At 36.9% G+C, this 27990-nt stretch overlaps 1 protein-coding gene and 1 non-coding gene across 14 annotated transcripts in view; both read right to left on the minus strand.

Annotated features, from left to right (window-relative positions):
* The window catches only part of CCDC91 (coiled-coil domain containing 91), a 395166-nt gene that overhangs the window by 149421 nt on the left and 217755 nt on the right, over positions 1 to 27990 (minus strand). For all 13 annotated transcript variants that reach the window (XM_070789905.1, XM_070789912.1, XM_070789908.1 and 10 more), the window contains one exon: positions 2320 to 2427. In XM_070789905.1, the coding sequence (XP_070646006.1) occupies positions 2320 to 2427 (108 nt within the window). The remainder of the gene's footprint in view (positions 1 to 2319; positions 2428 to 27990) is intronic.
* On the minus strand, positions 17490 to 17591 carry LOC139183404 (U6 spliceosomal RNA). The gene has a single exon (XR_011566992.1). It is a non-coding gene; the product is annotated as a U6 spliceosomal RNA (small nuclear RNA).

Here is a 27990-nt window from a genome sequence, read left to right on the forward strand (position 1 = left end):
GTCTGTATACTGTCTCCCTGCTTATTTAATTTATATGTGGAGTACATCATGGAAAATGCTGAGCTGGATGAAGCACAAGGTGGAATAAAGATTGCTGGGAGAAATATCAATGACCTCAGATATGCAGATGATACTACTTTAATGGCAGAAAGTGAAGAGAAACTAAAGAGCCTTTTGATGAAAGTGAAAGAAGAAAGTGGAAAAGCTGGCTTAAAACTCACCATTCAAAAAACAAAGATCATGGCATCTGGTCCCATCACTTCATGGCAAACAGATGAGAAATTAAGGGAAATAGTGACAAACTTTATTTTCTTGGGCTCTAAAATCAAAGCAGATGGTGACTGCAGCCATGATATTAAAAGATGATTGATCCTTAGAAGAAAAGCTATGACCATCCTAGACAGCATATCAAAAAGCAGAGATATCACTTTGCCAACAAAGGTCCATATAGTCAAAACTATAGTTTTTCCAGTAGTCATGTACAGATGTGAGAGATGGACCATAAAGAAGGTCGAGCACCAAAGAATTGATGCTTTCAAATTGTAATCCTGGAGAATTCTCTTGAGAGTCCCTTGGACAGCAAGGAGATCAAACCAGTCAATCCTAAAGGAAATTAGTCCTGCATATTCAGTGGAAGGACTAATTGATGCTGAAGCTGAAGCTCCAATACTTTGGCTACCTGATAGGAAGATCTGCCTCACTGGAAAAAACCCTGATGCTGGGAAATATTGAGAATAAGAGAAGTGGGTGACAGAGGACGAGATGGTTGGATGTCATCATCGACTCAATGGACATGAGTTTGAGCAAACTCGGGGAGATAGTGATGGACAGGTAAGGAAGTCTGGCATGCTGCAGTCCATGGGATCACAAGGAGTCAGACACAACTGAGCAACTGAACAACAACAACAATATCTGGATAGAACCTTCAGATTTTCTCCCATATGGGCAGGTTAAGAAATTTTACCTGAGAGATGAAGGCTGGAAATATCTGGCAACCCAAAGAGCAGACCATGGTATACCAGTGCTGCTTATCAAAGATTTTCTGCCCTCTCCCTCTCCCTACTCGAGATTCAGAGTAGGGTTTCACTCCCTGACCCCAAGATGACTGTGGGCACTGCAGATACAAGTTGGGAGTAGAAGTGTCATTTCCAGTCCAGAATGTTGAAATACCAGAAGGAAATCTGACTTTTTCTTTTTTTTTTTTTAACTCTACCAGGTAACATTCCACAACTGAACTGTTTTATCAGACTAGTTTCCATCATGAGGACATCATGACACTGAGCCCTCAAAGCAGCCTCAGTGTATACAGAGAATTGGCTAAGACATAAATCTTCACTGTCTGAAGTCAGGGAGTTTAAGGCATAACACGGCCTGGCCTGGCTAATACATGCCTTATGCTGTTTTACAGTTCTGTAACCTCCTCTTCTCTGTGATTTTTCTGTACATTTATACAGACATACCCTTCTTATCTCTGATAACCTGGTATTCTACCAGCCAAGAGAGTGCAATTATTTTTTATTAAATTTATAAAATTTGCCATGCATTTCCTATTCTAAACCACTTATTAAAATGACTCTGAAAGTACTGAACCAAACTGACCCCAATCTTGGGGACTAAGTGGCATGTTTATAAATCTTTATTTAAATTCTAGATCTAAATTTTCTATTAGTATTTTTTTTCCTATAATATGAAATAAATCTTTTACATAAGGTTGATTTTATTTTCACCTATCAAGCCTCAAGTTATTCAAAAGTGTAGCTGGGAACTTCTTGCACATATTATTTATACTACGATACATACATACAGGCTTTTCAATTGACTATTTCATGTAAATGTACTTATCATGTCTGCAATGCTTTCTAAGACATTAATCAAGAAGAAACAAAAAAAAAATCACGAGAAAATATCAAAATAGAAATAAATTCATATAAGCAATGAAAGGTAAATCGAACACAAGTACTTAAATTCAAATATTATTTATAAATCTTATACCACAAATTATTTCACATGCCATAATACATTTACAGTCATCTCTTTTGCTTTTGCTATTTGATAAATAATATGATACTCCAGAAATCAGCATAAGAATTATCATTAATTTGGGGAATATTCACATAATTTAGGCCTTTAGTCCTGTTTTTAGTCTATAATAAAATTCGCAAATTTTAACATTGATTTTACATCAGCAGATTTTTTTTTTTCTCCAAAATACATCAAGGAAAGTAAATGGCATGAAAGTGAATAAACAGTTCTAGAGCTCTCAGGGGAAGAGAGTCAGAAGAAAAGTATGAATATATAATGGATGTGCAATCTTATTACCTGAGTATTTAACAACTCTTCACACTTGTGTGCTTGTTTTTCAATTGCAGAAATGTACTGCTTTTCAATAGCTTCTACTTGTTGCTTAACTGAAGACTGTAGTAGCGCCTAAAAACAAGCAAAAATGTTATTTGGATCACAGACAAAACTTGAAATCTACTATTGGCATGATAAATTTTTTTTGACAGATGTACATGCCTGAAATATGATCTTCTGCATTACAAAATACACATTTGCGAATATTAAAGTACATTCATATATAACACTACTTTAAGCTTTTGGTTTTAGGTTTTCCTATTGCCCAAACTACAGTTTTTTGGCTCAGATTTTCCTTCCACACACCTTCTTGTTAAAAAGGCCAAGTCATAGAAGATGATAAAGAGAGTGAGCAGTTCTGTTAAATATAAATTCAGTTTAGCAAAGACCACACAGGATGAGAAGCATATGAAAGCTGCTGAAGAAAAAAAGAAAAGAGGAAAAAAAACCAGACATATTTCACTGGCTGACAAAACTCCACATCCTCTCGGCACACTGTAATATCCCAGGGGCCAAGCATGATCTTCAAGACCACAAGTCAAGTAAAAGCAGATGGAAACTCTGAGCAGTTTCAATCATGAAAAAAACTGCCCCCTAGGAAGTGCACGCCCCTAATGTGAAAAGGTGTAAGGCAAAGTGTGGATGGCAAAATCTCAAGGCAGTATTCATAAGAAGTAATAAAACGTGGGAGACTAGACAAACGCAAGTGGACAGTGTAAACACTGGAACCTCAGTCACTTAAATATAAAGATGTTAACACTGTTCTAAGGGAAGCCAAATCAGCAATGGAAGACGTTCCGCCCACTTATTTCCTTATTGGCGACGCTTAGAATATTATCATCTTTCCTTTTTTTTAAGGCATTATACATTATAGTTAATGTGCTCCCGATATTATCTTACATGCTATTTATAAATCCTGAATCATTCTAAAATATTCACTTCACCATATGCATAAGAACTCTTCAGCAAATATTCTATTTTTGAAGGCCTATCTGGATAATAAACTACTCATAATCAAAATAGTAAGTTGAAACAGACACATGTCTTATAGAAAACAGACCTTTGGCACATTTACCAAGAAAAGAAAAATATGCCAAATCTCTTAAATAATCTCTGTTTTGAAATAGACTTACTTGGTTGGAAACAACATGCATTAAGAGGCTAAATAAATATGCATGTATTTTTAAAAACTGAGACAAAAATATTTTTGAAACCTCTGGATAAGTCTCAAATCTTCAAATAATTAACTTTCTCTTGCAAATGTTAAACTGTCTCATGATGCTTCTACTCCTATAATTCAACAGTCATCACTCTGAAGCTGCAGAATTACGAGTGAGTTGGTAAAGGAAAATAAAGCTCTGACTGCAGTTTCACCAACATGAAAAAAACGGCTTAACAGCACTCCTTAAGGTTTTCATTTATATATTATGTCTTCTAAAGAATCCATAATGATAATTTATTAAAAAAATTAAAATTTAAACTCGCTAGATAATGTAAAGCTCCTATTTACCTTTGGTACAATATAATACTATTTTTGGAATTCAGAAAATTTAAAGGTTGGTAGATTTATGGCCAGTTCTCTTGGGTTACATTCATGGCATCTTTTGTAGAAAGAAAAATGTCATTCTCTAGGGGGACTCGGGTTATGGCAGAACTGTTTTGCTTAATGGAAAGGATTGTTTTCACTTCCATATTTGCTATGATACCAAATAACCCCAGTTTTAATACCAAGTTGTTATTTTTTAGTAAATTATATCCTTTAGAGAGACAGGTAAATTAATGAAATAAAGTAATACTTCCTTATCATAATTAAGAAACACAAATGAACAGTACTTCCTCCTTTGGTGATTAATTTGTAAACTACATACTCATTTTCTACCAAACTTCAAGGAAGTAAGCACCATAGGATAATGAATCATGTAAAGGCTAAACTGTAATTATGGGACATGGAAAAAAGCTTTGCACAAATGACCAGCTTTTCACATAGTTCAAGCCTCTCATCTTAGCCCCATTCAGTTACTTAAATGTATCCATCTATAAAAGGACACCAAGGCAGATAACAGGAACAGAAAGATTTAAAAAGTCAGTCCTCATTGAGTTCATTCTATTGTTGAACAGAAACATTCTCTAGAAAACAGAAGGTGCACAGTGATTATCAGAGATAGAAAAGATGCCCAAGGCCTGCCTGTAAGGCTGATTGCTATTCACAGAGAACATTAAATAAAGAAGACTAGCTGCACTTAAAGAGTGGAGGCAGACAGAATGGCAGAAAATGTACAAAAGTAGGCAGGTGCCATATACTAAAAATCTTTGTATTGCCACAACAAGACTTTTTTTTTTAAGTGGGACTATAACACTGAACGCAGAGTCGGACACGACTGAGCGACTGAATTGAACTGCACTGATAATACTGAACTTCCTAGTTGTGCATTCCAGTCCCCTATAATGAAAAGGACATCTTTTTTGGGTCTTAGTTCTAAAAGGTCTTGTGGGTCCTCATAGAACCATTCAACTTCAGCTTCTTCACTGTTAACTGGTCAGAGCATAGACTTGGACTACCGTGATATTGAATGATTTGCCTTGGAAATGAACAGAGATCATTCTGTCATTTTTGAGATTGCATCCAAGTACTGTATTTCAGACTCTTTTGTTGACTATGATGGCTACTCCATTTCTTCTAAGGGATTCCTGCCCACAGTAGTAGATATAATGGTCATCTGAGTTAAATTCATCCATTCCAGTCCATCTTAGTTTGCTGACTCCTAGAAGGCAGATGTTCACTCTTGCCATCTCCTGTTTGACCATTTCCAATGTGCCTTGTTTCATGGATTTAACATTCCAGGTTCCTATGCAGTATCGCTCTTTACAGCATCAGATCTTGCTTCTATCACCAGTCCCATCCACAACTGGGTGTTGTTTTTGCTTTGGCTCCATCCCTTCATTCTTTCTGGAGTTATTTCTCCACTGATCTCCAGTAGGATATTGGGCACCTACTGACCTGGGGAGTTCATCTTTCAGTGTCCTATCTTTTTGCTTTTTCATACTGTTTATGGGGTTCTCAAGGAAAGAATACTGAAGGTATTTTGCCATTCCATTCTCCAGTGGACCGCATTCTGTCAGACCTCTCCACCATGACCCGTCTGTCTTGGGTGGCCCCACACAGCATGGCTAATGCAAAAGTTGGAGGTCAAGAAACACCTGGAGTAACAGGCAACTTTGGCCTTGGAGTACAGAATGAAGCAGGGCAAAGGCGAACAGAGTTTTGCCAAGAGAGCGCACTGGTCATAGCAACACTCTCTTGCAACAACACAAGAGAAGACTCTACACATGGACATCACCAAATGGTCAACACTGAAATCAGACTGATTATATTATTTGCAGCCAAAGATGGAGAAGCTCTATACAGTCAGCAAAAACAAAACCAGGAGCTGACTGTGGCTCAGATCATGAACTCCTTATTGCCTGATTTAGACTTAAATTGAAGAAAGTAGAGAAAACCACTAGACCATTCAGGTATGACCTAATCAAATCCCTTGTGATTATACAGTGGATGTGACAAACAGATTTAAGGGATTAGATCTGATAGAGTGCCTGATGAACTACGGACAGAGGTTCTTGACATTGTACAGGAGACATGGATCAAGACCATTACCAAGAAAAGGAAAGGCAAAAAAGCAAACTGGCTGCCTGAGGAAGCCTTACAATAGATGTGAAAAGCAAAGGAGAAAAGGAAAGATAAACCCATTTGAATATCAAGGAGAGATAAGAAAGCCTTCCTCAGTGATCAGTGCAAAGAACTAGAGGAAAACAATAGAATGGGAAAGACTAGAGATCTCTTCAAGAAAATTAGAGATACCAAGGGAACATTTCATGCAAAGATTGGCTCAATAAAGGACGGAAATGGTATGCACCTAACAGAAGCAGAAGATATTAAGAAGAGGTGACAAGAATACACAGAAGAACTGTATGAAAAAGATCTTCACGACCCGGATAATCACAATGGTGTGATCACTCACTTAGAGCCAGACATCCTGGAATGTGAAGTCAAGTGGGCCTTAGAAGTATCACTACAAACAAAGCTAGTGGAGGAGATGGAATCCAGTTGAGCTATTTCAAATCCTAAAAGATGAAGTTGTGAAAGTGCTAGACTCAATATGTCAGCAAATTTGGAAAACTCAGCAGTGGCTACAGGACTGGAAAAGGTCAGCTTTCATTCCAATCCCTAAGAAAGGCAATGACAAAGAATGATCAAACTACTGTACAACTGCACTCATCTCACATGCTAGTGAAGTAATGCTCAAAATTCTATAAGCCAGGCTTCAGCAATACGTGAACTGTGAACTTGCAGATGTTCAAGCTGGTTTTAGAAAAGGCAGAGGAACCAGAGATCAAATTGCCAACATCCACTGGATCATAGAAAAAGCACCAGAGTTCCAGAAAAAACATCTATTTCTGCTTTATTGACTATGCCAAAGCCTTTGACTGTGTGGATCACAAGAAACTGTGGGAAATTCTGAAAGAGATGGGAATACCAGACCACCTGACCTGCCTCTTGAGAAACCTATATGCAGGTCAAGAAGCAACAGTTAGAACTGGACATGGAGCAACAGACTGGTTCCAAATAGGAAAAGGAGTACGTCAAGGCTGTATATTGTCACCCTGCTTATATAACTTAGATGCAGAGTACATTATGAGAAACACTGGGCTGGAAGAAGCACAAGCTGGAATCAAGACTGCCAGGACAAATACCAATAACCTCAGATATGCAGATGATACCACCCTTGTGGCAGAGAGTGAAGAACTAAAGAGCCTCTTGATGAAAGTGAAAGAGGAAAGTCAAAAAGTTGGCTTAAAGCTCAACATTCAGAAAACGAAGATCATGGCATCTGGTCCCATAACTTCATGGGAAATAGACGGGGAAACAGTGTCAGACTTTATTTTGGGGGGCTCCAAAATCACTGCAGATGGTGTGCAATGGAAGGAAAGTTATGACCAACGTAGACAGCATATTCAAAAGCAGAGACATTACTTTGCGAGCAAAGGTCCATCTAGTCAAGGCTATGGTTTTTCCAGAGTCATATATGGATGTGAGAGTTGTACTATAAAGAAAGCTGAGCGCAGAAGAATTGATGCTTCTGAAGTGTGGTGTTGGAAAAGACTCTTTAGAGTCCCTTGGAATGCAAGGAGATCCAACCAGTCCATTCTAAAGGAGATCAGTCCTGGGTGTTCATTGGAAGGACTGATGTTGAAGCTGAAGTTCCAATACTTTGGCCACCTGATGTGTAGAGCTGACTCATTGGAAAAGACCCTGATGCTGGAAAAGATTGAGAGCAGGAGGAGAAGGGGACGACAGAGGATGAGATGGTTGGATGGCATCACCAACTCAATGGTCACGAGTTTGGGTAAACTCTGGGAGTTGGTGATGGACAGAGAGGCCTGGCATGCTGCGGTCCATTGGGTCGAAAAGAGTTGGACATGGCTGAGCGACTGAACTGACTGACTGATAATGCGGAACAGAGGAATTACTATTGTCACTGTCCAAACAAAGGATGTGCTGTCCGAAAACAATCCTTCTAAGTAGAATATTAATCATTGTGGACATACATAGTAATAAACAATGGTACTATCTACAAGGTTTTATAGCTAATTCTATCATTATATAACTGGATATTTATTCTCCTGTGTAATATACTATAATAACTGCCTTAGCACTTCCTGTGACTTATGTTCAAAAATGCACATTAATCTTAACATTTTCCTTTAATTGTTTTTTTCCTTTGTAATCGGCTCTAGAGATATCAAAGACACAAGTAATCCTTCCCTTGTGTTTAAATAACACGACAAAAATTATTCATGAAAGAATTAGTTCCTTTATCAGCTATTTTAAACTGCTCAACACAAAGCACTACGATTTTCATTATATCTAGAGGCAGAAAAACAAAGATGCACACAAGCATTCTATAAAGAAAAAAATGATACCAAAAGCAGGGAATATTTTGCTAATTTTCAACATGTTTAGGTTTTAGCTTCAGTCTTACGAGATCCTCTGTTATCATCGTGCTGCTGCTGCTGCTGCTGCTAAGTCACTTCAGTCGTGTCCGACTCTGTGCGACCCCAGAGACGGCAGCCCACCAGGCTCCCCCATCCCTGGGATTCTCCAGGCAAGAACACTGGAGTGGGTTGTAATTTCCTTCTCCAATGCATGAAAGTGAAAGTGAAAGAGAAGGCGCTCAGTCGTGTCCGACTCCTAGCAACCCCATGGACTGCAGCCTACCAGGCTCCTCCATCCTGGGATTTTCCAGGCAAGAGCACTAGAGTGGGGTGCCATTTCCTTCTCCACTGTATCATCCTAGCGGACAGGAAAACTACTGACCACACTTCTTCAAGAATAATTTTAAAGGTGTGAACAAGATCATAGATTTCATTAGAACAGGAACTATGTCACGTTTATATTCAGCTTTATATATTACACAGAGGTTTTTACAGTTATTTGTACATAGCATACACATGCAATAGCTATTTGGGGAGTGGCATTCCTTATACTGAGATTAATGTTTTAAAAATCATAGTTTTAATTATATCAATATTCATTAGAAAGTTCACTAAGTTTCAAATTATAACTACCAAGTTCAGTTACCAACTTTGTTGCTGAATACATTTAATTCCTAAGAGAGATCTGAATTTTTTTTTTATTATTTTAGACTAGAAACATTTATTCTTTCTACTCCACAAGCATAAATTTTGAATAAACAAAATAGGGCATGTGAAGGATGATAAACTCCTTGAAAAAAATGTATGTTATAAATTCTTTAATGATTAGACTAGAAAATAATGATATTAAGTCAAAAAACTTGCTACACCAACCAATACCCATAAGCAGTAGACAGACTGTTTTTAATGGAACTGAGTATACACTGGAATCTAAGTGAGTGGAGAAGTTACAGCTCAAGTGGACTACTGCAAACCAAACTACAATCCACTGTACCAACAAATCCACAGAATTTCTCTTTTCCCTTGAAACAGCCCAATTTCTACAGATCTCATTCCAGCCTCATCAAATTTAATTACTTGTCCAGATTTTCAGAGCAGATGTGTCTAAAGAACCAGATGGTCTCTGAAACATTAATATCATGTTGGCATTTAGCACATAACCTTAAAAGAACACTTCATAGCTAATTTTAGTCAATAGTTAATTAATTAAAATTACTTTAAAAGTCAATCCCCTAAGTCATAATTTACAAATAGGAATAAGCTAGAGACAAAACACAAAATAAATATCCCCAGTAAAAATTAAGCCCTAGGAAATAGGAATCTGTGATTAATTCACTGATGGATCCATTTTACCTACAATAGTACCTATGCTATGCTATGCTAAGTCACTTCAGTCGTGTCCGACTCTGTGACACCCCATAGACGTCAGCCCACCAGGCTCCCCCATCCCTGGGATTCTCCAGGCAAGAACACTGGAGTGGGTTGCCATTTCCTTCTCCAATATGAAAGTGAAGAGTGAGAATGAAGTTGCTCAGTCGTGTCCGACTCTTCGAAACCCCATGGACTGCAGCCTATCAGGCTCCTCTGCCCCTGGGATTTTCCAGGCAAGAGTACTGGAGTGGGGTGCCATTGCCTTCTCCTAATAGAAGACAAATAACTATTGAAGGAACTGAAGAAATGAATCATGATTTTAGTATATCCAATTTGTATTAATTGCCAATTCATAGAAAAACTATTAAAACACTGATGATAACTAGGTCTGTATCTATTGTCTTAGTTTAATTTTTGGACTGAAGTAGTACACATAAATAAACTGCTATAAAGGGTCATTTGAAATCAAATACAATTTTACTTTTCTTAGGAAACTATCACAGTTTGCTTTTTATTTTTTAACACCATAAACATTTTGTATTGGAGTATAGCCAATTAATGTTGTGGCAGTTTCAGGTGAACAGTGAAGGGACTTAGCCAGAGAGTTTGCCTTTTTAAAATCTATTTCAGATCTTTTCCAATTTAACTAAAAATAAAATAAGAAAATTAACATGGAAACCCACTCCAGTATTTCGTGCCTGGAGAATCCCATGGACAAAGGAGCCTGGTGGGATACTGTGCACAGGGTTGCACAGAGCTGGACATAACTGAAACGACTTAGCACATATAGCACATAGCTGTTGTTCACAGTGGGCTTCACAGGTGGGGTGAGCGATAAAGAACTCGCCTGCCAATGCAGGAGACATAAGAGGCGGGGATTAGACTGTTGAGTCAGGAAGGTCCCCTGGAATAGAAAATGGCAACCCCCTGCAAGACAGCGGAATCTGGCTGGTGCAGTCTACAGGGTTACAAAGAATTGGATATAACTGAAGTGATCAAATTGCCAACATCTGCTGGATCATTGAAAAAGCAAGAGAGTCCAGAAAAACAACTATTTTTGCTTTATTGACTATGCCAAAGCCTTTGACTGTGTGGATCACAAGAAACTGTGGAAAATTCTGAAAGAGATGGGAATACCAGACCACCTGACCTGCCTCTTGAGAAAATATTATGTAGGTCAGGAAGCAACAGTTAGAACTGGACATGGAGCAACAGAGTGGTTCCAAGTAAGAAAAGGAGTATGTCAAGGCTGTATATTGTCACCCTGCTTATTTAACTTAGATGCAGAGTACATCATGAGAAATGGTGGGCTGGAAGAAGCACAAGCTGGAATCAAGACTGCCAGGACAAATATCAATAACCTCAGATATGCAGATGACACCACCCTTATGGCAGAAAGCGAAGAACTGAAGAGCCTCTTGATGAAAGTGGAGGAGGAGAGTGAAAAAGTTGGCTAAAGCTCAACATTCTGAAAACGAAGATCATGGCATCTGGTCCCATCCCTTCATGGGAAATATATGGGGAAACAGTGGAAACAGTGTCAGACTTTATTTTGGGGGGCTTCAAAATCACTGCAGATGGTGACTGCAACCATGAAATTAAAAGACGCTTACACTTTGGAAGGAAAGTTATGACCAACCTAGATAGCATATTCAAAAGCAGAGACATCACTTTGCCAACAAAGGTCCATCTAGTCAAGGCTATGGTTTTTCCAGTGGTCATGTATGGATGTGAGATTTGGACTGTGAAGAAAGCTGAGCGCCGAAGAATTGATGCTTTTGAACTGTGGTATTGGAGAAGGCTCTTGCGAGTCCCTTGGAGTGCAAGGAGATCCAACCAGTCCATTCTAAAGGAGATAAGCCCTGGGTGTTCTTTGGAAGGAACGATGCTGAAGCTGAAACTCCAGTACTTTGGCCACCTCATGCGAAGAGTTGACTCATTGGAAAAGAAAGACTCTGATGCTGGGAGGGATTGGGCAGGAGGAAAAGGGGACGACAAAGGATGAGATGGCTGGATGGCATCACCGACTCCATGGACGTGAGTTTGAGTGAACTCGGGGGATGGTGATGGACAGGGAGGCCCAGCGTACTTCGATTCATGGGGTCGCAAAGAGTCGGACATGACTGAGCGACTGAACTGAACTGAACTAACAACTGAACAACAATAATTATTCATTAAAGCTTTATTTATTCAACTAATATTTACTGAATGCATGCTTTATTCCCAACATTGTTCTAGGCACTGGGGATGCACACCCAACAAGAGAGATAAGAGCCTGACTCTCCTCAGTTCACATTGTAGATAAGGAAAATGGGGAAGACAAAGAAGATTGCAAGGTAGACAATAAACAAACATTTCTGATGGTGTTACATGCTGTAAAGAAAATTAAAAAGGGCAAAAGGAACAGAATAATGGGGGAGAAACTTTTCAGAGGGGGAAGTCAAGAGCTCTCTTAGGAAGTCACAAATGAGGAAGAAAAGAACTCAGTTTTATTTTGAATCTGAGGGAAGAACATTTCCAACAAAGAAAAATGTCTGAAGTTTTATCATGGGAATAAAGGCTGATAAATTGTAAAACTAGTAAAAAGGCCACTGTTGATCATACAAAACAGGGAATCCAACCAGATGCTATAGCAGCACCAGACTTCCAGACAAAGGCAATCACATAGAACCATGGAAATGCATTTTATTTTTAACTCAAACAAGAAAGTTTCTATAATCTGACCTACTTTCATTTTCTTCAGTGTTTCAAAGTACCAAAAACAGTCAAGTGGTATAAAACAAATTCTTCATCAATAGACAATTTGTGAGAATGAAATATGTAGCACTGATATTTGTCAGCTAAACACACACACACACACATAAATGCACCATGTATATACCACTTTTTATTCAGTATAATTAAGAGTAATAAAATTATCCTCTCTGGTAATGAAGGGGTTAATCCTAAAAAGAACAGTTGAATGATTTTCATGGTCTCACAGAAAAGTGCCATAGATATGCTACACGTATATATGCCAATTAACATCTACCTGAACTTCATCTGGACCCGCTATTAGCATGAAGTTCTTCTATAATACTTACATTCTCCATTTTATACTGAATTACATTCTCCATTTTATAGTGAATTAGAGTGACAAGATAAGATGATGAAAATTAATATATAGTGTCCAAATGATGGCAGCTCACTAACATGTCTTAAAGTTCAATGACTCTTGGCTAATCAGATATCTTCTGCCAATGTTGGGATCCAAAATGTCAATCTATAGCTTTGTTGGCTTGTAGTTTGGGAAGAGAAACTGATACAGACACACATATTTTAAGACCTCAGTGAGTTAGTAATTCAACTGTGGTACAGATGTAGTTGCATTAGAAGAGAAACATTAGGTTATCTCTGAAAACAATATTTAGACATTTTAGAAAATTTTGTTGGAATACAAAAAGAATTAACGTGATCAAAATCTATCACTGGTAAGTGATTTAAACATACAAGGTAAAAAGGACTAGGGAATATAACTCTCTTAAAGAAAAACTTCTATCTGAAATTAAGGCTTGGGTTTACTTTAAAAACCTGGATCTAAATCCGAGCTCAGGTTCATGGCCTGACTACCCAGGCAGGCAGAAGTTAAGCAACATCTAGAATCTTTAAGTTTAACCCTTGGGGAAAATGAAGGTGCATGCTTCTCAAGAGTGTAAACTCCAGATGTCTGCAGAGTTATAGTAATGGATTTGGTCAAATTTATTTTTAGAAAGCAGGACAAACACCAGTTCCTAAAATTATGGATAAATGGATTAAAAAACAAACGACCCCACCCTTCCTTTTCCTTAACTTAAACAACAGCAGTGTCAAGGTCATGGAGAAGCTGGTGAAAATTTATCTTGTCACAGATCTCAAGCATTTGGAATTGTAGAGATCCTAAATTTTTCTAGTATTTGAAGTGCTGTGCAGTGGCACTACACTAATTCAAAAAGAAAAATGTTACATGATGGGTGTAGATCTAAACATGGAAATTCAATACAGTCTGGCCATGCTATAAAATGCTCTGCGGGCTGTGAAAGCCAAAGAAAAAAAATCTTTAGGACAGAAGAAATCATTCCTGTTGGCCCTGTTGTTAAGGGATTCTAGTAACATCAGAGTTGTTACCTCAAACACCACAAAAGTCTCCCAGTGAAAATTTCTTTTGTGCCATGGACAACACATTAAAATTAAGAAGTTTCTAAAATTAAGTTCAGCAGAGAGACGCTGCATGTCTGCCTTCCAGATACTTTAAACTTCTGAAAAGCTGCCATATGGACATGCCTCTCCCTCAGATGCCACAATATTATTTCTTGTGACTTGCATAAGAGCTACAGTTTCAGTTAAAGAAGAAAGAAAGGAAGGAATGAAAGAAAAGGCAAAAAAAAAAAAAAGAACTCTGACTAAAATCTCTCCAGAATCTTTCATAGGACTCAATGCAGCACCTAATTATTAAACACTAAAGACATAACATTCCGTTTTCTGAAATATCAGAAACCACGAAAAAAAGAAACCCATGTACATGTCAGGAATATTTGACTTAAATACACAATCAATAACCTTCCAAGGAGGCAGCATAACTTGCTAAATAAAGTTCTGGATCAAGCTTTGAATGATCTGACTATATTCACAACTCCTTCTCTGGTTGTACGTGTTTGATCAGGGCACTGTGCTTCTCCATGTCTCAGATGTGTTATCTAATAAATAGGAGGAGTAATAGAGTTTCGTCTCTGCCAGTAATAAAGGAATTCTGTAAAATTCTGATCGCTAAGTTAATTCTTTACATTGATAAACTTTCAAAAGAGAATTGTTCAACCTTCTGCTGATTTTTGAAAACTAAACTCCTTATTTGCATGAAAAGGAAACTCAAGCTATTTGGATTCAAATTGTATCAAGAATATTTTTTAAGTTACCAGATTTAAGATAGTTAAAATAATTTCCCTCCAAATTAATAGACATCCATTTACCAAACATAGATCTCAAAAATTAGAAAAGAACTTTTATTCACATTGAAAAGTTGAGTGAGATTAGAGGTTTCATCAAAATCAATATATCAGAAGATACACTGACAAAGTGTATCTTGGAGAAGGAAATGGCAGCCCACTCCAGTACTCTTGCCAGGAAAATCCCATGGACAGAGAAGTCTAGTAAGCTACAGTCCATAGGGTCTCAAAGAGTCAGATATGACTGAGCGACTTCACTTTCACTTTCACACTGACAAAGATGAAATTCTCCTTTATGTCTTCTTTTTGATCACAAAGAGAAGAATGTTGTAAACTTAGATGACAATTTAAGGTACTTCAAGCTGGTTCTTTTCCAGCTAAGTGTTAACCATATATTCAGTTCAGTTCAGTCACTCAGTCATGTCTGATTCTTTGTGACACCCATGGACTGCAACACACCAGCCTTCCCTGTCCAACACCAAACTCCCGGAGCCTGTTGAAACTCATATCCATCGAGTCAGTGATGCCATCCAACCATCTCATCCTCTGATCACCCCCTTTTCCTCCTGCCTTCAATATTTTCCAGCATCACGGTCTTTTCCAATGAGTCGGTTCTTCACATCAGGTGGCCGAAGTATTGGAGTTTCAACTCCCAAACCATATATAACAGAAGTGATATTGCATGGGGAGATGTGTAAACTATTTAAAATCCATAAGATTGGGCACCAAAACATCAGAAGTGTCATCCTCAGCACTGGAGCAGGTGTCAGAGGTCCCTGCAGTGCTGATTTCTAGCTTGACTGTGAGGGGTTAGGATGAAGCCTCAGGGAAGGGACAAAGTCATCTAAGTGTCTCAGAGAAATTGTTAATATACTAACTAGTATGGAAGTATTTCACCATTAAAATACAAAGTAGTGATTTACTGATTATCGATTTATCGAAAGTTATCAGTCATGTCTGATTCTTTGCAATCCCATGGACTATACAGTCCACGGAATTCTCCAGGCCAGAATACTGGAGTGGGAAGCCTTTCCCTTCTCCAGGGGGTCTTCCCCATCCAGAGATAAAACCCAGGTCTCCCACATTGCAGGAGGATTCTTTACCACCTGAGCCACAAGGGAAGACCTTGCTGGCACCCAAATTAACTTGTTACAATGAATTAACTACCAAGAAACTTGATTACATGAATATTCTGCTAAACTACCAAAACAGGATAACTTTTGAACTTGGTGCTTCTAACCACATGGATAAAATCAGACTCTACAAGTTTTATTCTTCAAATGGAATTCCTTTCTCACTGCTATAAAACAATTTGACAATCAATTTATTGCAAATCAGAGACATGACAATCTTTAGCAAATTATCTCACTTCTGGAAGCAATAAAGCCTAAAGAATAGATGGGAATTGATACTCTAACAGCAATGGGAGCAAAATTTAATTTTTACTATGCATACTTCTGGGCTTCCCAGGTGGCGCTAGTGGTAAAGAATCTGCCTGCCCACGCAGGAGACATAGAGATAAGGGTTCAATCCCTGGAGGAGGGTATGGAAATCCACTCCAGTACTCTTGCCTGGAGAAACCCATGGACAGAGGAGTCAGGCAGCTACAGTCCACAGGGTCACAAAAAGAGTCAGACCAAATGCGGTAACTTAGCACACACACACACATGCATACTTTCATATCTTTTAAATTTTGTATTGTATGCATGTTTCCTTGGCAAAGAAATAATATACTTTGAAGACAATAGGGCAAATCATTTACTCCCTAATAATTTATTCTTGATTGTTGTTCCATCGCTCACTCAGGTCTGACTCTTTGTGACCCCATGGACTGCAGCATGCCAGGCTTCCCTGTCCTTCACCACCTCCTGGAGTTTGCTCAAACTCATGTCCATCCAACCAACTCATCCTCGTTGTCCTCCTCTCCTCCTGCCTTCAATCTTTCCCAGAATCAGAGTCTTTTCTAATAAGTTTGCTCTTCACATCAGGTGGCCAAAATATCAGAGCTTCAAGCTTCAGCATCAGTCCTTCCAATGAATATTCAGGGTTGATTTCCTTTAGGATTGACTGGTTGGATCTCCTTGCAGTCCAAGGGACTCTCAAGAGTTTTCTCCAAAACTGAGTTTTGAACACCACAGTTCAAAAGTTTCTCCAAAACTGAGTTTTGAACACCACAGTTCAAAAGTATCAATTTTTTGGCACACAGCTTTCTTTATGATCCAACTCTCACATCCATTCAAGACTACTGGAAAAACCCATAGCTTTGACTCTATGGAATTTGTCAACAGGCAAAGAGATGTCTCTGCTTTTTAATACACAACCTAGGTTTGTCATAGAGTTTCTTCCAAGGAGCAAGTGTCTTTTAATTTCATGGCTGCAGTCACCATCTGCATTGATTTTGGAGCCCAAGAAAATAAAAGTCTGTCACCATTTCCATTGTTCCCCCATGTATTTGCCATGACGAGATGGAACTGGATGCCATTATCTTAGGGTTTTTGGTTTTTTTTTTTTCGTAGTTAAATCGTTTACTTTTATTTTTTTTAATTGATTTTTATTGAAATATAGTTGATTTACAATGTTGTGTTAATTTCTGCTGTGCAGCAAAGTGATTCAGTTACATAGATGCATATATTCTTTCTCATATTTTTTCCATTATAGTTCATCACAGGATATTGAATATAGAACCCTATGCTATACAGTTAGAGAATCTTTATTCTTTTTTTTTCTTTTCTATAATCATTTTATTTCATATTTAAATTTTATTATTTTTTAAATATAAATTTATTTATTTTAATTGGAGGCTAATTACTTTATAAAAATATGGCATGCTTCACGAATTTGTGTCATCCTTGTGCAGGGGCCATGCTAATCTCTGTATCATTCCAATTTTAGTATATGTGCTGCCAAAGCAAGCACTATCTTAGTTTTTGAATGTTGAATTTAAAGCCAGCTCTTTCATTCTCCTTTCACCTTCATCAAGAGGCTATTTAGTTTCTCTTGGCTTTTGGCATAAGGGTGGTATTATCTGCATATCTGACGTTATTGATATTTCTTCCGATAATCCTGATTGCAGCTTGGCTTCATCCATCCCAGCATATGTTGTACTCATTTCACATGATGGATGAAGTCTGTTGTTTGACCCAGGGATTGAACCTGTGTCTCTCATTCTCCTGCACTGGCAGGCAGGTTCTTTACCACTAGCACTACCTATGTGTGTATATATATGTATATAGTGATATAGTGAAGTGCCTCAGTCGTGTCCGACTCTTTGTGACTCCATGGACTGTTGCCTACCAGGCTCCTCTGTCTATGGGATTTTTCAGGCAATAGTCCTGGAGTGGATTGCCATTTCCTTCTCCAGGGGATCTTCCCAACCCAGGGATCAAACCCGGGTCTCCCGCATTGTAGACAGACGCTTTACCATCTGAGCCACCAGGGAAGTCTCTCTATATATGTATATATATACATAAATATACTTTTAAATATGTTTATATACATTTATATAAATTTATCCATTTATATACACTTATATATCTATATCCATATATATATATTATATATATACATATATATGTATATATAAAATTACACAAAACATACATATATATGTATATATATGTATATATAAAATTTCCCAAAAGCTAATTAACTAAAACTTAGCAGATAAAATCAAAACCAGATGTGTATTCTGATACTGGGTTGTACACTAATGGTTTATAGTTCAGATTAAAGCATAAAGTTAACCATTCCCCTTTTATTACTTTTCAAGCAGGCAAGAAATTAGAAAAAAATCTTTAAAGTAGTTTTTTATATACATATCTTCATTTGGACTTATAAGAATAATTTTAACCAGTTTATCTTTTCTGCCTTTAAGAACTATGGTATGTAATTGTCCACTAACTGGATTATTAGTTTCCAATAAAAATAAATCTGTAACACATCAATTACATCTCTTCTAAAGTCTAATAAACATGTAAGACTTCAATACTATCAAAAATTGAAAAAGACTGATTACAGACAGACCTTACTGATAATTCAGTTCACTACAATAATGGAAGATTAAAAATCACATAACTGATACATCACATTGACTAGAATAGTTACAGAAATTATATTCTTTAGATACTACTATAAACTCACTCTTTCAGCACTCCTACTAGATTTAGAAACTTCCTAAATAACATTGTTAAAGGGGTTTATTTCAACCCTATAAGAACAAAACAGACCCAGCCTCATTCAACACAGAAAGATAATATTATTATGGATAAAAGGTACTTATGATAGACCATAAGTATTATTTCATGATAATAAGCAGAAGTCTGTAATTAATTAACAATGGACAAGAATCACACTGATACAGTTTTCAAGTCTCATTAACATTACTCACAAATATTAACCTGATGTGATATAAAAAAAAAAAATGATATTTAAATTTCATTTTGGAAGGTAAGCCAAAAATAACTAATGGAAAAAGGCAGGTCTTACATGTCTTAAGAAACAACTAAATAAAACCTATTCATTAATTTTTTTGTTAATCTTTGGAGTTATTTTTCAAAGTCTTCTCTGCAGCAAAAATTTGAAATTTATAGCCTCAATGCAGAATGGAGTCTTCTCCTTCATTCCTTTGACTATCAGGCTGAAAATCCAGTCACAATATAAAGGAAAGCCTTAAATCTATATTAGAACAAGTTTTCTTGCAATGTTTCCAATGCCTTTTGGTTTTGGCCTGGCTGGAAAACCACAAGAATAGCCTTGCATGCAAGATTCTGGCTTAGCCCAGAAAACTCAGAGGCACATAAGAACAGTTCTCAACTACCAAACCTTTCTCAATCCTCTGCTGAGGTTAAGTTTGATGGGAGGGATAAGAATGTACAAGCCAAGTTGTGAGTTCCAAACCAATCACTAGTATCTAGCATGCTGTTAGGCCAAACGCTATTGGCAACAGCAAACATCTTTATTTGTCCAGGAAAAATCTGATCATATGATAAAAGCTGGAATTTATGAGGATCCTTGTTCAATCAAATAACTAAAACTATAAATTTATTTCATATCTTTGGGTTAACAAAAAGGTGTAATTTTTTTTTTTAAAGATATATAACATATCTCACATATCTTCATTTTTACTTATCCCCTCTTTACACAAAAAGTTAGCAATCTCTAATCAAGGGAAAACATCAAAAGAAGAGAAAATGTCATTTCCTCCTCCTTGGAGCAGAACTTTATACAATAAAAGTAATTCTACACCCTGGGAAAAATTGGTCTCCAAAATGTATTATGTTCTCCCTTATAAAACAGTACAAACAACTCAAGAGTTCAAATAAAATACTAGCAAGTAGATGCTTTTGAAAAATGGAATATAGCAGGCATGTGATATTCTAAGCTGGCATTTGCATATGTTACACTGCTGAAATTCAAAGCTGCTGCTGCTGCAGCTGCTAAGTCGCTTCAGTCATGTCCAACTCTGTGCCACCCCATAGACAGCAGCCCACCAGGCTTCCCCGTCCCTGGGATTCTCCAGGCAAGAACACTGGAGTGGGTTGCCATGTCCTTCTCCAATGCATGAAAGGAAAAAGTGAAAGTAAAGTCGCTCAGTCGTGTCCAACTCTTCGAGACCCCATGGTCTGCAGCCTACCAGGCTCCTCCGTCCATGGGATTTTCCAGGCAGCAGTCCATAGCACAAGAGACTTAAGGCATACCAACCTTTGAGAAATGCACAATGAACCAATACTCTCAATAAAACCAAGGTTGATCAAATGGGAAATAAAGAATTTTACTCAAGATAATTTAAGAACAATTTAAGTTTATGTAGCAATTCTGCACCATCTTTCACTCTGAATAGCAGAGAATGTATGTGTCTGATAAGCTAAAACTCTAGTGTATATAGTTCAATACTCTGGTACTTAAACATAAGAAAAAAAAATCAGGAAATTCTCTTCATAAAATGTTCTGAGACTTTAGAAAAGAATCAGCTAATACCTTGCCTGCTTATTTAAATGAGTAAAATATTTATAAGCACTAATCATGTGTCCAGCACAAGCTGGAATCAAGATTGCCAGGAGAAATATCAATAACCTGAAATACGCAGATGATACCACCCTTATGGCAGAAAGTGAAGAGGAACTAAAAAGCCTCTTGGTGAAGGTGAAAGAGGAGAGTGAAAAGTTGGCTTAAAACTCAACATTCAGAAAACGAAGATCATGGCATCTGGTACCTTCATGGAAATAGATGGCACCATCCCTTCATGGGAAATAGATGGGGAAATAGTGGAAACAGTGTCAGACTTTATTTTTGGGGGCTCCAAAATCACTGCAGATGGTGACAGCAGCCATGAAATTAAAAGACGCTTACTCCTTGGAAGAAAAGTTATGACCAACCTAGATAGCATATTCAAAAGCAGAGACATTACTTTGCCAACAAAGGTCCGTCTACTCAAGGCTATGGTTTTTCCAGTGGTCATGTATGGATGTGAGAGCTGGACTGTGAAGAAAGCTGAGCATCGAAGAATTGATGCTTTTGAACTGTAGTGTTGGAGAAGACTCTTGAGAGTCCCTTGGACTGCAAGGAGATCCAACCAGTCCATTCTGAAGGAGATCAGCCCTGGGATTTCTTTGGAAGGAATGATGCTAAAGCTGAAACTCCAGTACTCTGGCCACCTCATACGAAGAGTTGACTCATTGGAAAAGACTCTGATGCTGGGAGGGATTGTGGGCAGGAGGAGAAGGGGATGACAGAGGATGAGATGACTGGATGGCATCACTGACTCGATGAACGTGAGTCTGAGTGAACTCCCGGAGTTGGTGATGGACAGGGAGGCCTGGCGTGCTGCAATTCATGGGGTCGCAAACAGTCGGACACAACTGAGCGACTGAACTGTACTCACTGAATCATGTGTCTAGCGCTCAGTAGCTTTTGGCATCTGGGATGTAATATACCAAGTTAAAGATCATCAATTCAGACAAGCTTTCAGAAACAAAGACTGAAAAATGAGTATATGTCTATACGTCTACTCTGGTGGAAATATCTTGAGATATGTAAACCTGAATTTTTTAAAGGTACTCAATTTGGCCAGAAGTATGCACACAAAACACAAGGGTTAGAATAGAAAGCTCTAAAGTTTCAGAAGAGGGTATAAGAACTTCTAGTTTGAAAACGAATGTGATGACCAGGAACTAATTTTCATATCATCAAAAAACTGATACAGAAAATGTTTAGGTTAGGCACCCACGAGGGGGCCAAGAAATATGTAATAGACTTTAAATCACTAGAGTTATAATTTATTGGTGTTTGCAATAAATATTAAACCAAAATGCATTTTCTTTTTTGCCTTTTTTGGGCTAACTTTCCAGTCACCATTTTGACTCATCTATCAACTATATCAAATTCAATGTTTCAACACTTCTATCTCCTATGATTTGAAAAATGTCTAAATCCCTTTAGTTTAAACAACAAAGCAGCTGAGTGTAAATCAATTTGAAAAATAAACAAGTTGAGTCTGAACAAAAAAAAATAACTAACTTGCAAAAACAACTTCAGGATGAAATAAATTCTGAATACTAGAGTTTCAAAAGGAAAAGCACTTTTTTCTAACTGATCTATCTTAAAGCAAACACCACATTAAAAAGAAAGAAAGAAAGGAGGCAGTCTTTTGTCATTGCCTTGAAAAAGAAGATTCTTGAAAAAGAAGATTCAATATATAGTAGTAAAAGAAAACTATTAACCAAAAAAACCTATGTTATCTTATACATGTCAATTTGGGATCATCAATGAACCGGACTCAAAGTAAAATAAAATAAAACAGAAACAACAAGCTAAACTTAATTTTTTGAGTACTTTCCACTCACTGTTAGAGCATGTGAGCAAAAGTTCTAGCTTTGAAGTTTAACACATTGAGTCAACTAGAACTTTCTTTGGAAAATTCTTTCCAAAAGCCATTTTGGGTAAAAAATAAAATTAATTTTAAGAATGTATTAACATCTAAAATAGTTTTGCCTCAAGCACTTACATATAGTATATTAACTGAATAAATGTATAAAGAAATAGTTCTGGGAAAAAAAAAAAAAAAGAACCAAACATATCTGTGCGAGAAATGGAGATCGCAAGATACTTTCTCTTTAAAATTCAGGGCATCACATGCCTTAAGTTAAAGAACTACATTTATTTTAGCAAATATGCCTGTATTTTTTCTATATATGATTTTCTTTGACAGTCCCTCTGTGCTATTATACCAATACTCCACTGTAAAGAAATTTTTTCTTGCTCTGATCACTTATCCTACATAAAGGAAAATAAGACGTAAGTTTAAAAAAATCTTTGGAGAAGGAAATGGCAACCCACTCCAGAACTCTTGCCTGGAAAATCCCTAGACAGAGGAGCCTGGTAGCTAGAGTCCATGGGGTCACAAAGAGTCAGACACGACTGAACGACTTCACTTTAACTTTTCACTTAAAAAAATCTTAATGTGGGATAAATCTAGTTCCTTAGTTACAGCTAAAACTTTTGCTTCTTTTGTAACTTTTAAAAACAGAAAGTGGTGCATTCAACTGTCATTTAAATCTGTCAGAATATCTCTCATTTTCTCATAAGGAAAAATTTCATAGTGATTTCAATCTAAACATGCACACAGACACACATACCCACCCACACACAATCTTGACAGGTTCAATTTAGATAATTAGAATGGGGAAAATAGCAACAGATAGGATATAATGATAGGCAAATAAACATGAAGGGATAAGCTGATGGTTAACAACCTCCTCGGGGTAGCAGAATGACTTCTAAAACTTCAAAGAAAATACAGATGCCTAAATCCCACCTATGTGAACTGATTTTAAATTTCTAGAGAAGAAAATTAGTATGATTTCTTAAAAGGAACCAAGGTAATTTATTATGTCCTGCAAAAAGTGCAGGTTAAGATACCCTAATCGATGACAACTGATAAGTGCATCGTAAGCCAAATAGCAGCCCAGTAATACAACTATACATTACCTTAATAAAAAAGGTGCTCTACATCATGGATGTGTCCCAGGTGGCACTAGTGGTAAAGAACTCCCCTGCCCATGCAGGAGACTTCAGAGACACAGCTTTGATCTGGGTCAGAAAGATCCCCTGGAGGAGGCCACAGAAACCCACTCCAGTAATTTTGCTTGGAGAACCCCATGGACAAAGAAGTCTAGTGGGCTATAGTCCATGGGATAACAAAGAGTCAGACACAACTGAAGTGATTTGGCACACACACATATCATGGATAGTAATACTTGATAGAGAAAACTACAGATATAAAGAACTGTGAAGTCTGAACTAGTGTATATAATAGCAAATGACAGTTTGAAGAAAAAAGCCCAGTTAAACAAGTAAAAGAAAATTCTTGTTCCTTGTAGTAAACAATCTTAGATATGGCATGTTCCTATGGCAAGTATCCCAAGATCTCCATTTATTTTACTGTTGTTAATTATCAGGATAAAGGATTTCTTAAATCATGACATGAAAGAAAAAAATAAATACAATGAAGTAAATATTATAGGAAAAGTTGGCATATGTAGCACATTAAGCTAGTGTTAGCGTTGTTTTCTTCTGCACTTTAGCAGAATTTCACATGGCCTTTCATTCATCATGGACTTCCCTGGAGGCTCAGATAGTCAAGTGTCTGCCAATAATGCAGGAGACCGAGGTTTGATCCCTGGGTTGGAAAGATCCTCTGGAGAAGGAAATGGCAATCCACTCCAGTACTCTTGCCTGGAAAATCCCATGGATGGAAGAGCCTAGTAGTAGGCTGCAGTCCATGGGGTTGCAAAGAGTCAGACATGACTGAGTGACTTTACTTTCTTTCTTTCATTCTCAGTCTGAAGCAACCTATTTACTTTCTTCTTTTTAATTAATTATTTTATTTGGAGAATAATTACTTTCTAAATGAATAAAAGAACAATGACTTTTTAGCAGAAGCCCAGGAATATGAAGGGCTAGACCATGATCGCTTTCTCTTAAATAGACATTTCTAAAACAGACTGAAACAAGCATCCACACCGTATAATTATGAGAAGTAAGCTAATTAATAGTCAGCTGTAAGACAATGATAAGCCATTAAAATTGCTATACTAGAAAACTGATATATTGAATGTTATAATAACTAAATTACAAAAATTTATTGACAGCATCATCATTGTTGTTTTTGTTGCTCAGTGGCTAAGTCACATTCAACTCTTTGGGACCCCATGGACTACAGCATACCAGGATCCTCTGCCCTCCACCATCTCCCGGAATTTGCTCAAATTCATGTCCACCGAATCAGTGATACTATTATTATTAGCCATGATCAAATTCATTATCTCACTGGGTCCTCACAATACTTCTCTGAATAAGTTCTATGTTTTATTCCCTCATATACTTATAGGGAAATTAAAATTCATATATAATAAATTGCCGGAGGTGACACTGTTAGTAAGTACCAGAGCTAGGGCTTAGAGCAGGTTTATATGACTCAATCAAACAGCTCTACTAGTAGAAATTCTTAGGACTCCTAAAGAGGAAATTTTTGCAGAGATGCAAATTTCTTCAGGAATTTAGAGAATAAAAATGTATGAATTATGATATAGCATTATTCAGATCAGATCAGATCAATCGCTCAGTCATGTCTAACTCTTTGCGACCCCATGAAGTGCAGCACGCTAGGCCTCCCTGTCCAACATCAACTCCCGGAGTTCACTGAGACTCACGTCCATCGAGTCAGTGATGCCATCCAGCCATCTCATCCTCTGTCGTCCCCTTCTCCTCTTGCCCCCAAAAGTAGCAAAAGATAAGGATATTAGTACACAATACATAATAATAGAGGCTTCCCCTGAAGCTCAACAGTAAAGAATCTGCCTGCAATGCAGGAGACAAGTGGAACACATCACATAAAGGAAAAAAAAAAATTTTTTTTCAACAGAGATGTAGCATTGGATAATATCCTGTGGCCTTTCATGATTTAAAAAAAACAACAAACTACAAATAAAAATGAAATTTCCTCAACCTAATAAAGGCCATCTATAAAAATCCCACTGATAACATCATACTTAATTGTTAATCAATATATACATATATATTTTGCAGCTCTTATTAATATTATATTGGAAGTCTACCTGGGAAATTAGGTAAGAAAAAAGAAATGAAAAGCATCCAGATTGAAAAAGAGGAAGCAATCTCTAGCTGCAGATGGCATGGTCTTATATATAGAAAATCTTACAAAATCTAAACAACTATTAGAACTAATGACCATGTATAAGAACAACACACAAAAACATGGCAGCACTGAACAATCTAAACATGAAATTAGGAAAAACAATTCAATTTAGAACATTGTCAAAAAGAATAAAAGAATATTGAAAACTATAAAATACTGTTGAAAGCAATTAAAGAAGATAAACATAAAGCCATTTCAGGACTATGGATCAGAAAACTTAATACAGTTAAAATGGCAATACTCCCTAAATTGATCTACATATTCAATGAAAACACAATTAAAATCCAACTCGGACTTTTTAAATTTACATACTGATCCTAAAATCAATATAAAAATGAAAGTGACCCCACCCCAACGGGGTTCCCTAGTAGTCCAGATGGTAAAGCACCTGCTTGCAATGCAGGAGATCCAGATTCGATCCTTGGGTTAGGAAGATCCCCTGGAAAAGGAAAATGGCAACCCACTCCAGTATCCTTCCCTGGTAAATCCCATGGACAGAGGAGTCTGGCAGGCTACAGTCCATGGGTTCACAAAGAGTCTGACATGACTGAGCAACTAACACACACACCGCTCCGATGAGGATGACAAAGGGCACCTCATTACGAACTGGTAAAAGGTCAAATCTAGGCCCCCTTAACTAGCCTTTGTGGGCAGGGCTTGGAGTTGGGCTACCGTTTGCTCTCTGGTATTTGGTGGAATTAGAATGTTTATTATCTAAAGCAAGTGGAAGCTTTCCTGGTCTTCTGGATAGAAAGAGTAGGTTTTTCTTGGGGTCTACTGTCTGACCTCATTGATACTTCTGGGTTGATTACTTCTCCAGTACCTTGTATGGGGCAAATGAGGCAAAAAGAGAAGCAAAATATAATAATTAGCACATGAACTTCTCATGCATGAATTCATGATGGAAAAAAACAAAATTGTTTCTTTTCTTGTTCCATAACAGGCCACAAATCATCAACATTTACATTACAAAGACAACTAACCAACCAAGAAAACATTGACATTTTTCCTATCTAAATTACTTTCGTTTTTCCATAGTACTATGAAGTTGTCAGTATCATTCTAAGACACTTTGGTTTCTAAAATTTTATATAATAATTATCAGATATATCCTTTGTAAAAATACTATAGTATCTTTGTGCAAAATGTGAAGCTCACCAATAAATCAATACAGAAGGTTATATAAAAAGTATTTACACTGAAGTTCCATGCTATAAGAGAATTTATATAGTTTACGTATTAACTGACTTAAGTATAATATGATAAATATAACTTTGTAAAATACTTGATTTGATACCTAATCCTTTTAAGCAAATTGAAATAAATACATAATGCCTGAAACTTCTAAATTCTTTTTTTAAATAAGCATCCCATAATGATATGAGACAAAGAGGTGAAATGAGTAGCTCTCAACTAATTTTCTTTAAAATATAATCTACAAAATATATTTGCAAAGTTGTCACATATGCTTTTAAACTCATTATTTGCCAGTGTTGAAAGTAATACACTATAAACATGTTTTTAGCAAAGGAAATATGTAGAGCCAGAACCAAAAAATTTTAAATATAAAATACTAAGTTTTTCAGAACAACACAACAATGTAAGTACTTTCACAACATTTAATTTAGAATTCATAAATATAAATAAGTAAAACATAAATTCATCCAAAAATACATCATATAATACGCCAGGAGAATTATGTAAATTCCATTATTTTAATTCTTCCCACCCTTAGCCTTAGGACAAAAGAGAAGATGGTTCAAAATAGATCCTATACACTTTCCTCCAACTCAATAACTATAAAGCTGGTTTATATTAGTAGAATGAAAAATTCCCAACATTATAAAGAAAAGAGCCAATAATCACAGCTATAAAAAGCAGACGTTTTAAAACAGCCTTCTCAAGAATGGCACAAGTTTCTGTATTGGGTGTGGTCATAAAAATGACCTTCCAGGTCCCAAGACCTATCATCTACCAGACTATTTTAATACCTTCAATTTTTTTAAAGTGTCTTTCACTTAAAATCTAGATCTATTTATTTTATTACTTTTATTCAAATGCTTGTTATGGGAAGCTTTTTGACATTAAACTGTCAGCTAA

This window comes from Bos indicus, chromosome 5 (assembly GCF_029378745.1).
Source record: "Bos indicus isolate NIAB-ARS_2022 breed Sahiwal x Tharparkar chromosome 5, NIAB-ARS_B.indTharparkar_mat_pri_1.0, whole genome shotgun sequence".
NCBI lineage: Eukaryota > Metazoa > Chordata > Mammalia > Artiodactyla > Bovidae > Bos > Bos indicus.